Source organism: Amaranthus tricolor, chromosome 12 (genome assembly GCF_026212465.1).
Source record: "Amaranthus tricolor cultivar Red isolate AtriRed21 chromosome 12, ASM2621246v1, whole genome shotgun sequence".
NCBI lineage: Eukaryota > Viridiplantae > Streptophyta > Magnoliopsida > Caryophyllales > Amaranthaceae > Amaranthus > Amaranthus tricolor.
Genome location: NC_080058.1, coordinates 21997417 through 22019040, shown reverse-complemented (window position 1 = coordinate 22019040; position 21624 = coordinate 21997417). Strand labels below are relative to the sequence as shown.

General features: G+C 31.8%; 1 protein-coding gene across 11 annotated transcripts; it reads left to right on the top strand.

The window, feature by feature from the left end:
• The first annotated feature begins 4428 nt into the window (after positions 1–4428).
• LOC130797187 (UPF0481 protein At3g47200-like) lies at positions 4429–16682 on the top strand. 11 transcript variants are annotated; one of them, XM_057659680.1, is made up of 6 exons: positions 4429–5143; positions 7244–7367; positions 10479–10571; positions 13050–13152; positions 13261–14789; positions 15589–16681. In XM_057659680.1, exon 5 carries the CDS (start codon positions 13276–13278, stop codon positions 14521–14523), a length of 1248 nt encoding a protein of 415 aa, XP_057515663.1. In that variant the 5' UTR covers positions 4429–5143; positions 7244–7367; positions 10479–10571; positions 13050–13152; positions 13261–13275; the 3' UTR covers positions 14524–14789; positions 15589–16681. The 11 variants fall into 11 exon arrangements, 10 of the variants coding, with proteins under 10 accessions (XP_057515663.1, XP_057515661.1, XP_057515664.1 ...); XM_057659678.1 differs by having other exon boundaries at positions 4430–5143; positions 10482–10571; XR_009038795.1 differs by lacking the exon at positions 13050–13152 and having other exon boundaries at positions 4464–5143; positions 10482–10571; positions 13261–13481; positions 14747–14789; positions 15589–16388.
• The last annotated feature ends 4942 nt before the right edge of the window (positions 16683–21624 follow it).

Here is a 21624-nt window from a genome sequence, read left to right as displayed (position 1 = left end):
AGCAAGTTTTCTTCTCTGAGCGTCCATTCCATGTTGAAAATTGGAGGTACTACCGAATTAATACATAGGGGAGTGTATGTGCACTTGGGGAAAGATATGATTTACATCTAAATCACATAATTCCAAAACAGATCAGTAATTAATGGAAGGGATTGAGGAATTATTATTCAAACACCATGCCTACCCTACCCGTGAACCACAATTGTTGACCCTAAGGCCTGCACTACCAATTCAACATGATGATTTTCGTGGCTACGGAGTCTTCGGATCTCTTGCAATTTAAGTTCATGATCCTTGAGAAGATCACGCTTTTAATTCTAATTAGTACCAAACATATCAACGACCATTGACAGATGTATGGCATATCTGTTCGATGACTGATTTGTGGCAGTCTGCTTGGTCGCAAAGTCCAAGTTCCTCAGAGTGTGTTATCAAAGAGACATCTGCTTACAGATGCAACCTTTGTGCCTTCAATGTTTCGACCAATCTCGGGAGAAACAAAAGCAGCGAGAAGAGTGGTTGAAGCCATGTCTTGAAGTTGGTCAACAACAATGATAATACCAGCGCCATGAAAACGTGACAAAAACTCAATACTCTGAGAGATGACATATCAATATTTTTACGAGCTGACCATTGTGCATCTTTGTGCTCTGCTTCAAATAGATCTCTCAATAGTCAGATTTGTCACTAGTGGAGTGCCCATCGAAAAAAAAAGGCAAGGCAGTTACTCCCGCATCACCATGGATAATATACAAGAACTGAAATTTTCAACTATTGGGAAGTTGAAAGCTACAAACCTATCATATGATCCCTTTATTTTTCAAATGTTCTATCAAATTATTCCATAAATGATCTTTCACATTTCAATCCAAATTTTATTCTGACTTACTTTTTGCTTGACTTTTTGTCACTTATTTGTCAAGTTCCTTCAATGGTTTTGAAGTTGAGTCATTGGATTGTGAGTTGAAAATTTGTGCAATAGTACTAAATTAAATAATAAGTACCTTGAGAATTTAAAGGAACAACAAGTGTATTGTATTATTATAATGGTGCTAGAAGTGGCATAAGGCTTTATAAGAGTATGATTAAATTATAAGTCATAGTATATGAGAAAACACCCTTTTAGATAATGACAAAAGGGGAAAAAAAGATTTGAGGATGTTTTTGTTTATATCGTCTCTTGTTTTACACCATTGATTATTTCATCATATGTTCCCAACTCATTATTATACATACATTGACTTGTTTAATAGTTATTACTTTGCATATATTAAGGGGGACCTGTGAGGACAGTGGAAAGCCTCATAGTGGAAGGTAGAAGAAGTCGAGAGAGACTAAAGAGAAAGTGGAAAGAGCAAATTATGTTAGACTTAAGGGAACTGCACCTCTCTGCGGACTTGACTAGAGATAGGAGTATTTGGCGTCATCTTATCTGTGTCTTGAAGAATTAGCAACATAAATGCAAAGTTTGATGATTAGTATACAACAAAATACATGAGTTCCTAAGAGGAACCCCAAAAGAGAAGAAGTCGACGTACACTAGAAGGTATGCACAAAGACTTCAAGAAAGTTACACAGAAGTACAACCAAAAAGATTGTGAAGTTTTGGAGTGAAAACAAAGAGGATCTCAAGGTTGTTCCCAAAGGAACTTGCATAAAGAGAAGCTTCAGAGTTGGAGCTACACTGGAGGACATGGAGAATCAAGTATGAGTGTACTAGGCTTCATGTAAGTGATGAAATCAATAATATATTAATATACAAAAAGGAACAAGAGTATGTGCAAAGCCTCATTTGTTACATCTTAAGTCTGGAGTGTAATTGAGCGGTCAGTAAAATACGTAAAACACAAATTAGAATTTGAACAATAAAAATCAACAGTTTTATAATGATTTAATTATTAAAATGATTTTTATAAAGATGTTAAAGATAAATAAAAATCTCTTATTACAAATTTTATAAGGAAAAATTGAAAGAAAAATTCTTACCTTTTGGTGGTCCGGTTTTAAAAATCTCACATTTGAGTTATTTTTTAAAAATATTTCATTTTAACCACTTATAGCACTCTACTTGTTACAATAGATTCAAGAGATAAATCTTACAACGTGTTAGAATCTCATTCGTCCATATATTTCTAAAGTTCAAAATTGAATTTATTAAATTGATATTTTTTTAATCTAAAAATTCTAAACTAATATCAACTTATATATTAAAAAAGAAAAAATATCTTTTATCTTTTATATGTTAAAAATTAATATCAGAAAAAATCAAAACTTGTTATTAACATTTGGTCATAAAAAATCAATTAATCTTTTTTGTTTCTTTATTACTTAGTATTCTAACTTTTTTATTTTAGCTATTTAAAGTTAATTTAAGTTATACAAGTTACTTAGAATATTACATGATCAGAAACATTAATGATATGATTTACACACTGAATAATGTATAGAAAGGATATATTAAGACATTAACCAAAACCTTAAATTGTTTTAAGTAATTGCAACAAATTGGCAAGAAATAATCAAGAAGAATTAAAAACAGGATTAAGATTGTCCAAGAACCTAGTAAAGCCTCATAATCACATGGTTCAAGAATCAAAAGAGAAAAAGGAAGTTTTACAAAACCCACAACAAGAAAACCCTTATTTTTATCACTGATCAATTTGTTAAAGCAAGTGCCGATAATCTTAACAATGACGTTAACTTTGAACATTTAATCGAACATGCTTTGTCTTGTACTTTGGAGAGGGTCGATAAAGATGTGTCGAATATGGGTGGTTTAAGGTTTGGAACAATTGATGAGAGTTGCTTGATCAAAGCAACAACAAAAGAAGTAAACTGTGAGTGACTGAGTGGCTCGATCAGGCGCTCGATCGAGCAGTGCCTACCTCGACCGGTCGAGCGGTGTTGGCTCGGTCGAGCAGAATGTCCATAACAAGTCAATAGCTTCACTAGAAGCTCGCTTGATCGAGCGAGGTAGTGGCTTGATCGAGCGGTAGTCGAGCCGACTACATTGGATCCTATTTTTGGTCAGAATTTGTAGTGATTATGCAATAATGTGGTGCAATACTCTATTGTTTATTGTAATGTTTATTGTCATAGTTAAATGGGGTGTCAAAAGTACTTTATGGTGAGTAATTGAGAAGTTCTAAGAATGATACTCACCTTCCACTATAAAAGGGAGTATCATTCATAGATCAAAGGCCACCAAAAACACACATATTGTTGAGAAAGCTATTTTTGTATAAGAAACTTGAGAGTGTTCTTCATTAAATTAGTATTGTGATCTTGAGAGAGTTGTTCTCAAGATAAGAAAATATTTATTATACTTATATTGTTGAATCACTTATAATAAAACTACATTTGAGGGGGAGGTGTCTAAGATATCTCATAAACACTTGTGTTCATCTTTGCTTATATTTTCTTTTTGCTTTTTATTGTTAAACCTCTTTGAGGCTTTCATTTCACAATTGATGTTGTTATTGAACAAGATGAAGAAGTTGATCGTATCTTTCTAAAACAAACCTAAGAGCATGTATTTGAGTCTTTTAAATGCTAATCTATATCCAAAAATGGCACATATTTGAGTTTTGTTCACTGGTAACAATAAAATTCCGTAACCTCAAAAATCTGCAATTAGACAGAGATGGCGTAATCTGAAAAGCAGACGTGTAACCATAAAAATCTATCAACAAAGGAGTTGTGCGCCCATGGAAATCTGCTCACAGAACAATGGTTCTGCAAATCTGGAAACTGTAATCAATAAATTGAGACGGATAAGTATTTGGTTGGGTAATTGATTTGTGGTAGTCTGTTTGGTCGCATGGTCCAAGTTCCTCAGAGTGTGTTATCAGAGAGGCTTCTTCTTACAGATGCAATCTTTGTGCCTTCAATGGTTTGACCGATCTCGGGAGAAACAAAAGAAGCAGGGAAAGAGTGGTTCAAGTCATGTCTTGAAGTTGATCAACAACAATGACAGTACCGGCGCCATGAAAACGTGACAAAAACTCGGTATTCTGGGAGATGATCACATATCAATATTTTTAAGAGCTGAACATTGTGCATCGTTGTGTTCTACTCCAAACAGATGTAATAATCCGGTTTAAAGTAAACCAGATTATTATATGTAAATATAAACAAATGTAATAGTCCAATTTAAAGTAAACCGAAAATTCTCCAAATCCTCTAATAGTTCTTACAAACTTGCTGCCTTCAGCACCATAGGACTACATATCTTTATGCACTCATTAAAAGCATGTCAACTCAGACACAATCAGACGTTAACAATAATCTATCGCTTAGCAAGAGTTTTAATTCGTTGCCAATTAGGCTTTCATTAGCTTTACTGTATCTTCTGATATGTTATTTGAACATGTGTGTGTTACTTGTGATGAACTACCAGTAGGATGTAATAATCACATCAACCTTTTTTGTATAACAATGATAAAAGAAAGAATCTTTCAAACTCTATTAAAACTTAATTTATTAATTCCGTCCCCCCATTAAGCAATTATTTATCAACAAAAACATGATCAATCACCATCTCAAGCTCTCTTAAAAACATGTATAGCAAGTCGAAGCTAATTATTCATACATCCCTAGAGTAAGTCATTCACCTCCTAAAATTTGAAACAAATAGTTATAGTTACAATTATAAATTATCACAGCAAAGTTAATTAAGAGTCAAAGTTACAATTTTTTTGAATGAAATGAGAAAGGAGTGAGCTTATGGACTGTGGGTACAAAAAGGGAGAAGAAATGCTAGATCAATATCAAAATACTCTTATGAATGTATGTAATTGAACTATGGGAAAGGCAAGTGTTAGAACAAAATTGGGACGCATGGAGTCGCTTAAATGATTAGTAAGTACTCACTGGATAATGTCCATGCAAAAGTGACTGATGTTGCTGATGCAAGTCTTCAAGTATAGATACTCCAATCTCTCTGTTGACATTAAAAGCCGTCGTCTTTGCCATTTCGTTCAAACCTTGTGCCGCCAACTGCTTCAGCCTGCTACTTGAGGACGAGAACACTTATATCTCAGTTCAGCCTGCTGCTTGAAGGACGAAAATAATTTCTTCAACCATTTTAAATCTCTTCTAATCGTCTTCATAGTAAAACCTAATTTCCCAACACAAATTAAAGGTATATGATTTCTCTTAACTATCATCTCTACGAAATTTGTTACAATTTATTTTGAAGCATTGAAATGTATAATTGTTGGTTTGAATTGAAAAGTATGTATGATTATATATGTTGGTTTGAATTGAAAAGTATGTATGATTATATATGTTGGTTTGAATTGAAAAGTATGTATGATTATATATGTTGGTTTGAATTATATGCCTACAAAGTGTTTGATAAAATGCCTCTGACGGTAGGAGGCAGCTAATGGTGCAAACAAGAATGTAAACTATGCATAATTTGAAACAGCTTTATCTTGTGTGGTAGCCAAATCTGTAAAATTTATCCTGTGCAGCTTATTTGGTTATTAAATTGTAAAACTATGTCCCTCTACTCAACTTAACCACATTTATAAACATAGTTATTGGTTACAAAACAATGCATTCCACATTATAATCGTAGTTTGCAACGCAAAAGTATAATTTCTTATCAGAAAGGAGGATCAGTTGATAGAGTAAGGCTAGAGTCTTGTATTCTTACAGCTGGAAGTTCAAATCCTGACATAAAATCATCACCAAAGATCACAACACCAGCGGCTAGTGCTCCAGGGATCGTTGGGATTAGTTATTGTATGAAATATCAATGAGTTAATATATAATGAAGAAATGACCCTTTTACTCCCTTTTGCAGACATATATAAAGTCATAGTTGCATGATTTGTTCGAGGAAGAATCAATAATTAAGAATCAAACATCCAAATGAATACATGATACATAAAATACATCCTTTATATAAATATGTGGACAAAGTATTTGTTTTGTATAAGTATGTGTTTTTCCTGTTAAATGTTTGATAACTTGATTCATTTTAGTTTGCTAGCCCGTATTGATTAATTTTAGTTGTATTAAATTTTGAAGGTTTTACTGTGACTTCTATAATAAGAAGATTATATCATTCATCTTATGATAGCCACACATATCATGAACTTTGTTGATTTTTAATTGCAATTGAATTTAGTGTAATGTTTTCATTGTTATCTAATTCGGTGCTTTTGTTGGTTTTATTTGTCTGATGTTTCATTACAAATTTTTATAAACCAAAAGTAGGTGAATAAAGCTAAGGACAAATTAGCTATAATTTTTATTTGCTCCCTGCATTTCAAGTTCATATAATTGGACTTTTTCGTCGATTTTTCTTTTCAAATGTGGTAGAAAGAAAGAAAAAAAAGAAGGATGATAATGCTACGATTAAATAAGTTATTTACTACTTAAGTTTTAGATTGATATATTTTGAATATTTCAGCGAATATTCCATGTTTGTCCGACTTATTTGAGTTGAATCTGATGAGTAAGAGGAGGAAAATATAGATTCTCTACAAATTCAAGCATAGTAGCACTGATTCTGTTTATGAGGGACCGTCATTTGAATAAATTATGCAAATTTGTACTATTTGAAGTGAGCTTTTGGATTAATTTATGAAGATTGACCAAACAAATGACTTTTTTCTGTGATGCTCCCTATCTTTAAACAACCAAAATATGTGAGAATTTGTTTAGTTTAAACTTGAAAAGTAGGGAAATATTTGTTTATAACTGATATGAATAATATCATAGGCAAAAAGGTCACACTAGTTTCTTCAAACTTTTCTGGCAATCTTGTCTTCAGGCTCACACTAGTTGTCATTCATATAAATAAGCAGTCAAAGTTAACACTTTTCAGTATAATTTTGCGTATAATTTTGTTGTTTATGGAGGGGGGGTGGGGGTGGGAGGAGGGGGGCATAAGGAAAGTATTTCAGATCCATTACTTGATACATCTTTCACATATGAATTCAAGGACTCCAATCCAACTAACCTTAAGATTAAAGAGTGCAAGTTGTGGAATAAAAGGAGTAGTTTTGATGAACGACTACTGTCAAGCTAGCTATGTTCTGTTGGACTGTCAGTTTAATATCCAATTTATTAAAAATCAATGTTTATCATAATTCAATTTCCTTGGATTTGTTGTTATGCTAGTATATCTTGTCATCTTGTGTTTTATTATGCCAATGTAACCTTGAGCTCTCGTTTACCCGACCCCTCCCTTTTCTTTTCCTTTAGCTCATCATAGTTCTATTTTCAGGCATTCTGTAACCTTGAGCCCATCTACACCTATGAAGGAACATATGATATCAACACATTGGTGACAGCAAGAGAAGCCACAAGTATCGCAAGCATCAAAGCTTCTGCAAGGAGCCGCCTGTAGTGTAAGTATTTTTCTTTTCTTCTCTGATTTATGTTTTTTGTGTGTACAGATTGACAGATAGCATCTATTTTGAAAAATAAGTAAAATCCAATCAGCATCATTTAACAGCCGCACCGATTTAGTTGTTGTTTGTAGAAAAATTCTTGCAGAACAAACCCGTTAGCACAATGTTATGAGCTGTCCAGCCTTGAGTTTTTAGAATATTAAGTCTTGGTGATAACAGTGGTTATGAAAAAGAACTCAAAATTCGGATGAAGACTTTGTCAAGACTTGGTGATCTAAATACTCTTTTGATCTTATCAATGCTGCTAGCTATTTGAATATTAAGTCTTGCTGAATTTTAGTTTCCAATCTTTGGCTGATATGATTTTACCCCAATGTGATTAATTTTTTCATGTTGGCTTTTAGTAGTATTAATTTGAGTGATTGTGGTTTGTCTTTTTTGTTCAGTTTCACAAGAAATTTAGCAATATTGGTCTCTGGTGATGATTACAGTTAATGATGTAAATAGTAAATACATTGAAATGTTGAATGGTCCTTGATTATATGGGACTGCTAGTGCACTTTTTGTTAGTTCTTTTCTCACTTGATTGCTCACTTGCCATTTTCAGTTTCAAACACTTACTACAAATTGGTGCCACAATTTTCAGTTTCAAAGTTAAAGTTATATGCATAGTAGACGCATTTTGAATCAATCCTTGTGTTGATATGTTTCAACTAAATGAAAGGGTCCAATATTCATAGCCTGTATAAATACGAATGAGTCAACATTATTCAAGTCTATGTATGGAGAATCAAAGCAAGTACAAAATAAGTATTTGTGAATGTGATTAACACTTTTTTTCTTTGTTATGGAGGATCAAGATCAAGTAGGGATGGGCATTTAAGGGTATGGGTTAGGTTTGGACCCTACCCGGATCCAGACCCTAATTTTAGGGTAGGGTCCAGATCCAGATCGTGATATTAAGGGTCTAAAAATTTAGTTCTAACCCAGACCCTAATTGTCTGGACCCGGACCCTTAGAGTCTAGAACCATACCCTGAAAAGTTTATTTTTTTGAGTGAAATTAAAGAGTCTAAAAAATAGACCCTAATATGGACCCTAATCTAAACCCTTATTAGACTCTTATGGTCTAGGTTCCTAAAATCCATAGAGAATTACTTAAAACCTTCTAAATCAATAATGATTTCAAAACCAAACTTAAAAACAAAGTTGAGTAACATATTTTTACTTCAATGGCAGAAATTACTATAACTCTACAAACAACATTAAAGCACTTAAATTCAAGTTACGAAAACACTAAAATCCAAAATACACAGTTAATCTTTGTCCAAATACAAATCTAACTCCCATATCATTCATTTTCTAAATGCTGAACTCCTTCCTCTAATCATGTGGGTCGTCATCAAGATCCTACAAACATTTATAAGAAAGCGAATGTAAATGAAAAACTTAAATTAAAATAGTATATATATATATATATATATATATATATATATATATATATATATATATATATATATATATATATATATATATATATATATTATAAAGTTTATGTTACAAATAAAATACCAACTTTATAATATCAACTACTTCACCATCGCCTTGAACATCAATTTTATTTTGCTAAATAATGATCCACTTTAAAGATTGGGTCCACTTTCTTTGTGCTAGTCTTAGCAATTTTATTTTGTGCCCATAAATCCTATCCACTCTTAGAAGATTGCACAGGTACCCTTTTTTTGGAAATTTGACTAAGTAATTCATAATCCTCATTCTTATTCTCTTGATACTCATCAACTAGCATATCAAGAAGCTTTCTAATTCTTTCAATTTGCATCCCAGCTTCACCATCATAAAATAAGTCAAAATAAAACTTAATACAATCCATTTTGTTTCTTGGATCTAAAATAGATGCAACAGCTAACAATTCATTAATGTCTTCTCAATACTCGTCAAATTTTTCTTGCATTTTTTGAGCCATACACTTAATAACTTCCAAATCACATTCTAACCATTGCTTCAAAACAACTTTAATTTCACAAATACGTTGAAAAACAAATTAATGGTAGTGTATTTCCTTCTGGAAAATACAAGAGTTGTATCATAAAAAATCTCCAACTTCTCACACACAAGAGCAGCTAAAGTCCAATCTTCTTCACTAGGAACCTCAAATTTCATTCTCTTATTCAAATATTTTAACCTCAAGAACACATTCTTAAAAAGCAAAATTGCTTGAAGCATTAATAATGTAGAGTTCCACCTAGTCTTACAATCAAGAATAAGCCTCTTACTAGTACTTAAATTCAAAAAGCGACATGCCTCCTCAAATTTTTCAATTCTTTTTGGTGTTCACATCCAAAATGAAACACAGTCTCGAACTTTCTCAATCGCAGAACTAATCACATCTAACCCATCTTGCACAATAAGGTTTAAAATATGAGCACTACATCTATTATGCATAAACTTTCCACCCAATACAAGTGAACTTTTCTCAAACTTATCCAATAAGATTCCCATCATAGCATCATTAATACTACAATTATCAACAACCACAGAAGAAATTTTGTTCTCTAAAGAATATTGAGACAAATTATCCATTAAAACTTTAGCTAAAACTCCTTTTAAATGTGGACATGGAACATAACAAAACCTATATATAACATAATAAGCAAATAATATTTCAGAAATTCATAAAACAACATACAACATTTCATATTATAGTAAATAAATTATCAACATTTCAGACTTATTACCTCAAAGTACGATTTCTAAGGATCCATTGTCCACATATCGGTAGTAATTGACACCTTACTCTCATTATGCTCCAATAATGCCTTGAGTGCTTTTTTATCTTCATCATACATTTTCATGATATCATGCTTCAATGTTGCTCGAGATATCATCTTAAAAGAAGAATTGAGACCAAAAACAAATCTCCTAAATCCAATGTGGTCCACTATTGACAACGGATACTCATGCATAATGACCATATGAGCTAAGTCCTTTCTCGATACATCTTGATTGAATACATCTTTCTTCATACTACCTAACTCCGACAAATTTGTTCCATCATCATTTGTTTTAATCTTCAATTGTGTTTGGCTAGCAGGAGTAAGTTGTAAGTGTCTCCTGGGACATGCTTTCGCAGCATGCTTGTGAAGGTGTGAAATGCCCCTATTACCACCTGCCGTAACCTGCCGTAAGTTCGACTTGACAATACTTGCATTTTGTCATTTTCAAAGCGCCATCCACCATGATCTTGTCAAATAGTTGTCATACTATAAATATATAAATGAAATGCTTCATCCGTTGTGAAATATTTGCTTTATTACGGTTATTGATACTATAAATATTCATGGTTCAATTTTATATTATATATTGTGGCTAATGTGTAAGGAAAAATATAATCAAGTAGGATCATATTTGACTTTTTTAACTCATATTTTTATAATATTAACTTTTATAATTTTTAGATATGAATAATTCAATATATAAATAATTAAAATAACACATTACTTCTACATTACATAAAACATTAAATTTATATAGCAATATGTTGCAAGTAAATAAGAATGGAGCTAAGTATACCACTACACCTAGTAAATAACTAAATAAGAATCTAAGGTTGTATAATATTAAACGCAAGAGTAGTAGTAATTAATTTGACAGAGATTACATAATTTCGCCGAACACGTACATACAAACCTAAAAGTGGTTTGAAGCACTAGTAGAAAGTAGAAAAAGGGGAGAACACTTTCTGACAAGGAAAAGCACTACTAATACCATTATAAGCATTACATTACATGTATTCTTAAATACTAAGTATTTCCTCCATTATTTTTTACTATTTGCATTATTTTCGTTTTTACACTATTTAATATAAAAATTTAATCAATAATGTCTCTAATTATATAGATTAAAAAATTATAAAAATTAAAAATTATTTGTTAAATTTTAAATTGACATGATTTAAACAAAATTTCATGTGACTCTGTTTAAATTTATAGATTATAAAAAGTTAATTTGCTTGAAATATATAACTGCTCAAGAATCTAAGGTTGCTTTGTTTGTTGGACAAACAAAATTGGTAAAAGTGAAAAGAAAGAGAATTCAGAAACTGAAGTTGAAGGTTCCTTGATTCTTTGAGGAGACTAATAAGTGGTTTCGAATCAATTTTCTCTACATTTTTTACACTCATTGTTCATCCTTTCTGCTTATAAATTGAATCGATTTCATGAAAGAGCATTACAATCAGGTGAAAACAAATTGAACCCCACTACCCACAAATAATTTCACAAAGTTTCAATCAATTGTCAGTACAGCATTTGGTAACTTTACTTTTTTCTTTTCTTACTCCATTTTTACTTTTTTTTTTTTAACATTATATTGAGTACTTAAAAGTTTCAATCATTTAACCTTTTGGTATCATTGTCATTGTAATCCGTTTATATGTAGTTTTATGTTGAGATAGTTATGTGCTGGATTGATTTCTTTGGGAATGGAAAGGGAACTCTTAAGGAGGGGTAAAGGAAATTGTAAGGCCTTGTTAGTTTGGTATCATTATGTAAGCGAAACACTTTATTTTCTTTTCCTTTCTTATTATTTGATATATGTAGAAAGAGTAATTAATTATACTTCATTTTATTGCGCCATTATTTCCATCAATGTCTCTACAACAATATATCTTTTCATAAAAAAATCATCAAAGTGATAAATAAATGCAGATGAACACAAACAAAATTATGACAAGCATGGCTATAACCGTATAAGTCATTGTTATAAATTATAATAACTATATAAAACAATTACTTGGAAAGCACATAGTAATTCAATTAAATGCAAAATTTATTTTATTATTTGACAAAGACAAAAAATATGAGGTATTTAAATACAAAAAATTCAATGGGATAATTCAAGTGTTAAATTATTAGAAATCAAATCAAATATAAAAATGTAACATAAAAATAAACAAGAAATTGATACTTTTGACAAAAAATATTGAAAAAGATTTGTATAAAAAAAATTGAATTGGATTTTTGTTTTGATTGAACTCCATAGTTGAATAAGAAATATGTCTTTTTTAAAATTTCAATTGTCAGGTTGATTTATCCAATTCAAAAATCAATGCATATTGTTTTATATTGGCAAGTTTACATCTTGTTATAGACAATAAAGTATGAGATAATGAATCTAGCTTTGAGAGTGGAAACAAATTGGAGGAATCGGTTACCAAAAGGAAATGGAAATAGTTACCTGATTATCTAAACAAACGCAAGTAATGGATTTGCTTATCCATTTCCCTTATGGCATATGAAAAAAAGCATACCAAACACTCCCAAAGTGATTACAAGCAGTCATTTAATTTATTGAGATTGATTGTGTGCCTGACTCTATCTGCACTATTAAGTAACTGAGAAAAGTTCTTGTGGTGGTAGGAACAAAGGAGAGAAGGTGGAGCATAATGGAAGGGAGAGGGATAAATTTTACCGTGTTTGAGAAAACAAAAATGAGTGCTTAAATTTGAAACTTACAGAATTGAAAATAAGATTGCATTGATTTGGAAAGAAGAGAGTAGTTGTTTGTTGAAGATGCATCAATTTGTTCAAAAATAAGTGCTTAAATAAACAACGATTTGATAGACGATATAGTAAATGTGTCATATTACTCTTCTTTCCAGTTGAGATTGCTACATTTGAAAGCTCTCACATTGATATTTAGAGGAGTGTATCAAACTATGTAGTATGTGTCACAACTCATCCCACCTCTAGAAAACTAAAAAGGTAACAAAACATGCTTGACTTGTAAGAAGTATGTTAATTTTCATGCATACATACTCGTTTGTTTTAGTAGATTGTCTTGTCTCACAATTTCATTTCGTTTTTCTAAAGTGAAAGCTCATTCAAATGGGAGATCCAAACAATTGGGTTTCGAAATCGATACTAGACAAGCTTAAATCTTTGCCAGCACTTTCTTCAAATTGTTGCATCTACAAAGTCCCGAAAAGTCTTCGCATGGTGAGTGAAGATGCTTATCGGCCTTTGGTGGTCTCTATTGGCCCTTTCTACTATGGAGATCCAAGACTAGTAGCTATGGAACAACAGAAATTGAGGTACTTGCAATCTTTTCTTCAACGATCTGCTTATAAAAACTTAGATTATTATGTGCAAGTTGTAAGAGGATGGGAAGAGGTAGCTCGTCAATGTTATGTTGAGCCGATTAGCCTACCTAGTGAACTTTTCATTGAAATGGCGCTCATTGATGCAACATTCATAATTGAGCTTCTTTTAAGGGGCCATTTCCGTGAATTCATTGAGGCAAATGACCATATTTTTAATACACCTAGAATGATCTTAGAAGTCACTCGAGATATAAGGCTCGAAGAAAACCAATTACCATTCTTTATTCTTAAGGGTCTTTATGACCTAGCCTTTGACCCCTCCTCTCAAAATAGGCAACTTCCCTTCCTTGATATTACATATAGGTTTTTCATAGGAAGAGACCAAGCTATCCCTCCCACACTAGCAATGATTGATGTTAAACATTTGGTTGATTTCCTTAGAGTATGTTACTTGCCTTCTACCCTTCGAATTCCATCACCCAATACCAAACAAAAATTTGAGTTTACTTCAAGTGTTAGTGAGCTCAGTGAAGCGGGAGTCAAATTCATGGTGGGAAGAAGTGAGAATTTGCTCGACATACAATTCAACAAAGGGGTTTTGGAGATTCCAAAGTTTGTGGTGACAGATGATACGGAATCCTTGTTTCGAAACATCATGGTATTTGAGCAATGCCATTATTTCTTTGATTCATACATCATTGACTACTTTGCATTCCTTGATAGCTTGATTAACACCCCAAAGGATGTAGCCATACTCATCAAAAGTGGGGTGATAGAGAATTGGCTAGGGAATAATGAAGAAGTGGTTAATCTGTTCAGCAAGATCTTCAAGCAAACAAGGTTGAATAGTTCAAACTTTTACTACTCGGGCACCTGTCAAAAACTCAATGCTTATGCTAGTATTCGTTGGAATCAATGGAAAGCCATACTTAAGCATAACTACTTCAACCATCCTTGGGCTGTTATTGGGGTAGTGTATGCGATTGTGATGTTAATTCTCACTGCCATACAAGTTGTTACTGGCTTCAAATAAGTAAATAGTGAGTCGTATAAAGAGTTTGGACTAAGTTCTTAGGATGTGCTCTTATTGTAAAACATTGACCTTGTTGGAAGCCCTGATATTCGATAAATATAGATATCTTCAATTTGAGTGGATCGTAATAGGAGTATTATTTATCTTAAAACTAATTTCTATGATTTTTGGGGTTTTTCGGGCAATATGTCTTCACAATCATGCTTTGATCATCAATTCGCAGGCAGTGAGTCCGTAGCAGTGTTGAAGAAATAGGATTCTCCAAGGTAATTTTTCCGTAATTCTGTTCTTCAAGGAATTTTCATTAGTTCCATTATCTTATATGATTATTTTGTTTGATAATAATTTGTGTTTTCTACTCTCTTCATCTTATAGCTTTGAAATGAGAAATAATTGTTTTTATTCAGTCAGTTTCAGCTAGAAATATAATCCAAGTTTAAAATGTGGTTAGTAAATTTATTTTATATTCAAGATTTTAGTTAATGAGCTGATCATATAAAATTTTCTCTCTATTGATACCTATTAAAAATGAGGTAAAATTCGGTCTTCTAAAAATGAGGTAAATGTTGCAATTCTAATAGGATTTTGTTGCTCTGAAGTCTGAATAGTTTTGTGTTATGTCATTCTTCATTTTACATTTTTCTAGCATGGAGTGTGAAACTGAGTTTGGCCAGCAATTTGAAGAGATTTTAACCTGCCATATTTTGTTGCATGCCCATCCTATTTCAAAACTCTAAAACGAATGATCGGTAACTATTGTACTAGTAGTAATGGAATGGAATTAGGGGATTATGTGAAGCTTTGTCATAGTGCAACAATGTGGTCACAATAATCATGATGTGCTTATTCTAACACCAAATATCGGCCAAAAGCGTGAGATCTCCCTTGAAATGGCCCAAAGCGTGTTTTTTGACACCTTTACAATGCGTGATATATTAACTTTCGGTATTCTAATAACCTTTGCAATGTGTCAATGTGATGCAATCTTGTTTTTGCTCTGTGGGCCTTGTTTATTCAGTTAGTTAATATTATTAAGCTGGTAATTATGTTGTTTCTTGCTGACAGATCTTTTCAGTAGTTAAACATTCAGCTGATGCATGAGTTGATCATGAATTCGTGAATATTCAACTGATATAGCTTACTAGCTCCGTTACTGCTACGAATTTGGGTCGGTACTCGAGCCTTGCAAAAAACGAAAACTTATTCCAATGGGCCGAATCCGTTGGATATATTTGAAACAGTAATAGAAGCTAGGTCAATTTGTGGAAACTCATCCTGTATCTGCTCATCATTAGAAGCTGCTATTTATCGATCTGAGTTTGGAACATTGGATCACTGAATTGAATATACAATCTCTGAGAAATGCAACATTGACCTTTAGGGGAGATGACTCTACAAAGGCTTATAATTTGATTGTTTGTGAACGTGAAATATAATTAAATAAATTTGTTAAGTCTTATGTACTTTTGTACTATAATAGAATATGATGTTTTTTTTTATTAAAGATCAATTAAATTTAATTTCTTTGTTTCTACATATGAATATATAGACTGCTTGCAACTCTGCTTAAGTTGAATTTTGAGTGAGAGCTACTTCATGAAATATTATTATTATTATTAAGATAAAAACTATTATAAGAATATTATTATTATTACAAAAGATTGAGATAGGAAAACTTGGTGGAGCTCCAAAAAAATATTACAAGCATGCCTTAATTTAAAATTTTGCAATCATCAATCATACTATCATCGTGTGTATAATGTTAAAAATAGAAAGACGTTTCGTTAACTCGTTCTCAACCCCCTTCATTATCTCATAACACACGATCTATATCCTTGTTGACATCTTCTTTATTTGTCTCATAATAATTATTATTCTCCACTATATAAGAAAAACCTTCTTCGTGCATGTTCAATGGAACAAATTTCCTTCATAGACTCCCTCCTCACCATGTCAAACTCAATTATAATATTGTGCCTAAATCACACAGAAGTATGTGCTCCCTAAGGATGTCAACACTATTCACCTTTAATACATTGTCACACTTGACATATGGGCAATAAAAACCAACTTCCTCCATCCTAACTTGATGTTCGACAACAATATTACAAAATTGCAATAGCCCATCCACAAATTCTAACGATTCAATGCTACCATACATACAAGAACTATCTTTTGTCATCGTAAGTGAAATTAAGAAAAAAAGTTGCATATTAAAATTTTTTATGTCGAATAAAGAAATAAATTCACCACCAAAGTAATATCAAACGCCTAAAAATTAATTTATGTTTCTCACCAACGTAATTAACATTTATATTATTTGTTCGTTGTATATTCTAATAACACAACATATTTACACCAAAAAGGATCATTTATTACAAAATACACATAAATCAAAACAATTAACAAACTAATAATATAAACTTGAAAAAAATATATCCATTATCTATAAACTATAAAATGTGGCTAAGTGGTGAACCCTATTCACAATATGCTATTGCTAATGAATAGTTTTTTTTCCGCTAATCTGCCACCTTAGCTGCAATTGCCACTTCAACACATCATCTCACCTTCATATGTTGCCACGACACAAACATCATTCCACGTCTGCTTCAGATCCAAAACATTCTGCTGAAACACAACCTTAGATATACAATCCAAGTGCTAATCATTAAATGCAACGACTATTCAGTTTCCGACTCCCTATTTTCTGGGCGGCTAGCTCCACTGTTTTTGCTGTCCATTTGATTTGTCTTCTTCAACTCTCATTTCTCTCTCCTTGTTCAACCATTTCAAATCAAAACAATTTTTTTCTCATGGAGGAATCTCATCGAAGTATTTCGTAGTCAAGTTATGCTTCCATGATAAAAAATGACTTTTACATGGTATTTCTGGTTAACTCTTTGATCTTATTTGTCATCATTAGTGTATTTATCAATTATTATGGTTGTTACTATATTGAATCTTCATTCTAACCTTTGATTATGGTGTATGTATGCATCACTAACCACTTCTTTGATTTGCAAATTTGTGATATTGTTTGATTTGTCAATGTGATGGTAGATGGATCTGGTATCATAAGCTTAGGTTAAATGTTAAAAAAACATTAATGACTAATGAGCCTTATGAGTTTTTTTTCAAAAGTTTTATTTTGGGATTAAAATTTTTTTATGTAGGGATCTTGATTTTCACCCTTTACCCTTTATTGGATCAGTTTGATTGAATTAGAATGGGTTTTTATTTATTGCTACTTTTTTATTCTTTTGAGGTCATTTAAATTTAGATTGAATCGGTTTGATTAAATCGGAATGGGTGTTGTTGCTATTTTTTGATGTTTTCATCATCAGTTAAATTGATTTGGGTTTTCGCTTACTATTGATACTAATTAGAGGATTGGTAAGAGATGATATGAATATAGGTTATCAAGTTGATGGTAAAAAAGACATTGTTTCAATTTGGTAAACGTTTTATCTTTTTTTCATTGTTCAATTAGCAGTCTACGCTTAAAACTTTTGTAATCCATAGTGTTTGATGTGTTATAATTATATCTGATTGTTTTGGTTGTTTTCTGATTTTCTGCATATGAGTATTTTGCCTCTTGAATTTCTTCTATGACTTCATGTTGTAGCAAAGCTTGTTCAATTGAATTTTTAATGTCATTTCAAGGACTCGTGTCTGCATCTATGTCGATAACCTATTTATGCTATACTTTTTTGGTCTGTCTATGTTTTCTTGATATCTTTTAACTAATATCTTACTATCATTATATGTTTCACTTATGTGTTCGTAGAGGGATAGTTGGCGGTGCTGGGCTGTTTTATAGAGGAATAAATCAAAGAAAGCTACTATTGTCTTTCACCACAAGTTTATTTGGTTTTGAGTTTGTTGGACTAGTAACTCACTTGGGTTAGTCATTTTCACTTCATTTGTAGCATCTTCTTATTGTTTAGATGATTTTTTTTCTTAATGAAATTGACTCTACTAGGATTAAATCATATTTTAGAGTGATGGTGTATTTAACTTTTGTCTATTCTTTGCTCATACTTTCGTCTTACTAACCATACATATGCATGCATTAGCATTTAATTTGATAGGTGAAAGGATACTCAATGAAGAGTCAAATGTGTAGGTGAAAAGATACTCTCTTCATACTAACCATATATATGCATGACATTTAAGTTAATGAGCTGATGTTTATAAAAACTTGGTTTCATTGTAATTCAGGTAAGAATCATGAGACAAAGACTTATAAGAAAGGCATTTGACATGATCCAAGTTTGGCAGAGGGTGAAAACAAAGAGGTTAGTTATGCTCTAATTTTCAGTTTTTGTATGTTTTCCTCCTCTCAACCAGAGATTTTCTCACTGTCCAGTTACGAACATACTTTAGGACTACAAAAAAAATTTGGGAGAACTTCAAAAAGATTTCAAAATTGGGATGTATTGAGGACATTAGAAATCACAAACTCATCACTCCTCTTGTGCGATTCTACTCTTCAAAAAGTGAGAAAAACTTGATAGGCTTAGATGATTATGTTAAAAATATGGGTGAGAAGCCAAATGCTATCTACTACTTGGCGACAGATAGCCTTAAAAGCGCGAAGAGTGCTCCATTTTTTAAAGAAGTTAATTAAAATGGATATTGAGTTATGTACAGGACCGACCCTGAGCTTTTAGGGGTTGGGGCGAAATATATTTTATGGGCCTTAAGGCCCTTAACTATTATATAGACATAAAAAATTGTATATCTATTGTCGTGATAAAAAAATGTATATATCAATGATCAATATATAATCAAATAAAAATATTTCTACGAGCATTTTTCAATACAAAATCACTAATAATAGTGTCTAAATAAAGAAATTAAATCATATAATTCTCAATACAAGAAATTTAATTATAAACCACTCATAAACTTGCTTTTTTATACTCAAAAGTTTTATAATTGAAAAATTACTAAATCAAAAGTATTATAGCATAAATTACTAATCTAGGTTACACACTAACACAAAACTAAAATTAAAAAGTTCTAACATAATAAGTAAATTAATCAATAAAAATTACTCACATAATAAACTAATAAATAAAAAATTACTTTAGATAAGTCAGTTGTGATTATTAGGTTTTAATTTACAAATTAAATTTTTTTAAAAAAATAAAATTTTAAATGGTGATATAAATAATAATTATGAATTAAACATAAAATTAAAAAATCAAAGTAAATTTGCCGAAATTAAAGTAAAATCAAATTTTGATAAATTATGAATTATGATTATGAATTAAGCATAACAAAATAAACATCATGAATTAAAAAGGTGCTATCTTTGTGGTTTGCCAATTACAATATATGATGTCATGATGCCGCCTGTTGGTTGCTGATTTTAACCGGCGAGTTGATGTTGGTGAGCAGAAAACAATAGGAGAGTGAGAGTACAGGACAGAGTAGGAGACATGCATAGGATAAGTTGTTGGTATAATGGCATTATGGTATGTAAAGCCTTTCCAAATTCCTATTTTCATTACTGGTCAGTTAGTACTATAACTAAATATTACTTTCTTCTTTTTCAAGAATACCCTTCCCAATTTTCATATTTAATACTTGACTTTTTAATTTGTCTTTTGAGTATAGTAATTATTTTTTAATTAGGGTTTTGAAGATTTTCTAACTTTTGAAAGTGGGCCCTAGGCACATGCCCAGTTCCCCCCCCCCCCCCCCCCCCCCCCCATGGATCCGGGCGTGCGTATGTATTTTGTTTTATATTAACTGTGTTCTATTGGGTATACTTTTCAAAGAAAACTGAATACTTGATTTAGTGGGGGAATAGTGGTGTATGAATACTTTAGCTAAAACTCCTTTTTAATGTGGATATGGAATATAACAAAACCTATATAAAACATATATAAGTAAACAATATTTCAGAATTTCATAAAACATCATACAACATTTCAGATCATATTAAATATTATCAACATTTCAGATTTATTACCTCAAAGTACGATTTCTAGGGATCCATTGTTGGTCGATAAAATTAGAAGTAACAACCATATAGCCTTTCTTTTGATTGGAGGCTGTCCACATATCAGTAGTAATTGACACCTTACTCTCATTATACTCCAATAATGCATTGAGTGTTTTTTTTATCTTCATCATACATTTTCATGATATCATGCTTCAATGTTGCTTGAGATATCATCTTAAAAGAAGAATTGAGACCAAAAACAAATCTCCTAAATTCAATGTGGTCCACTATTGACAACGGATACTCAAGCATAATGACCATATGAGCTAAGTCCTTTCTCGATACATCTTGATTGAATATTTCTTCATACTACCTAACTCCGATAAATTTGATCCATATCATTTGTTTTAATCTTCAATTGTGTTTGGCTAGTAGGAGTAAGTCATAAGTGTCTTCCGGGACATGCTTTCACAGCATGCTTGTGAAGGTGTGAAGTGCCCCTATTACCACCTGCTGTAAGTTTGACTTGACAATACTTGCATTTTGCCTTTTTCAAAGCGTCATCCACGATGATCTTGTCAAATAGTTGGCATACAGATGAAGTATTTTTCCTATTGGATGTTCCACTTGTATTTGTAGAATTTGAAAAAGTTGTATTTTTATCCACTTTATCATTTATATTGATGAATCCTTCTTCATATACCTCTTGGTTTGCACCTAAATTGGCAATGCTCTCATCCATTATTTCCTAAATCAACAAAAAAAAAATTTATTTCTTAAATATGTATAATTTGCACAGTTGGTCAATATTACATTTAACTAAAACCCAACAAGGAGTCAACATTTCAAAATTAAAAGTTAAGTCTTTCAATTGGACTAATTGTTATAATTTAACAAAAACAAACAATTTATCAATATTACTTGGAAAAACCATTAATAAATCTCAAACTAGTTACTTTTTCTTCCATCCAACAATAGGCACTAAATAACTTACATCATTCAGTTTATTTTATTAGTCTAATCTAGGGATGGCCACGGAGCGGGTTACCCGGAACCGAACCGGTCCCGAACCGCTTGGAACCGGAACCGTTCGCGACAGGTTCCGAACCGGACAGAACCGCGGAACCGTGAAACCGCCGGAA

What these genes read in the sequence shown, in the direction of transcription:
- LOC130797187 (XM_057659685.1), top strand. Translation starts at nt 13,276, where the DNA reads ATGGGAGATCCAAACAATTGGGTTTCGAAATCGATACTAGACAAGCTT.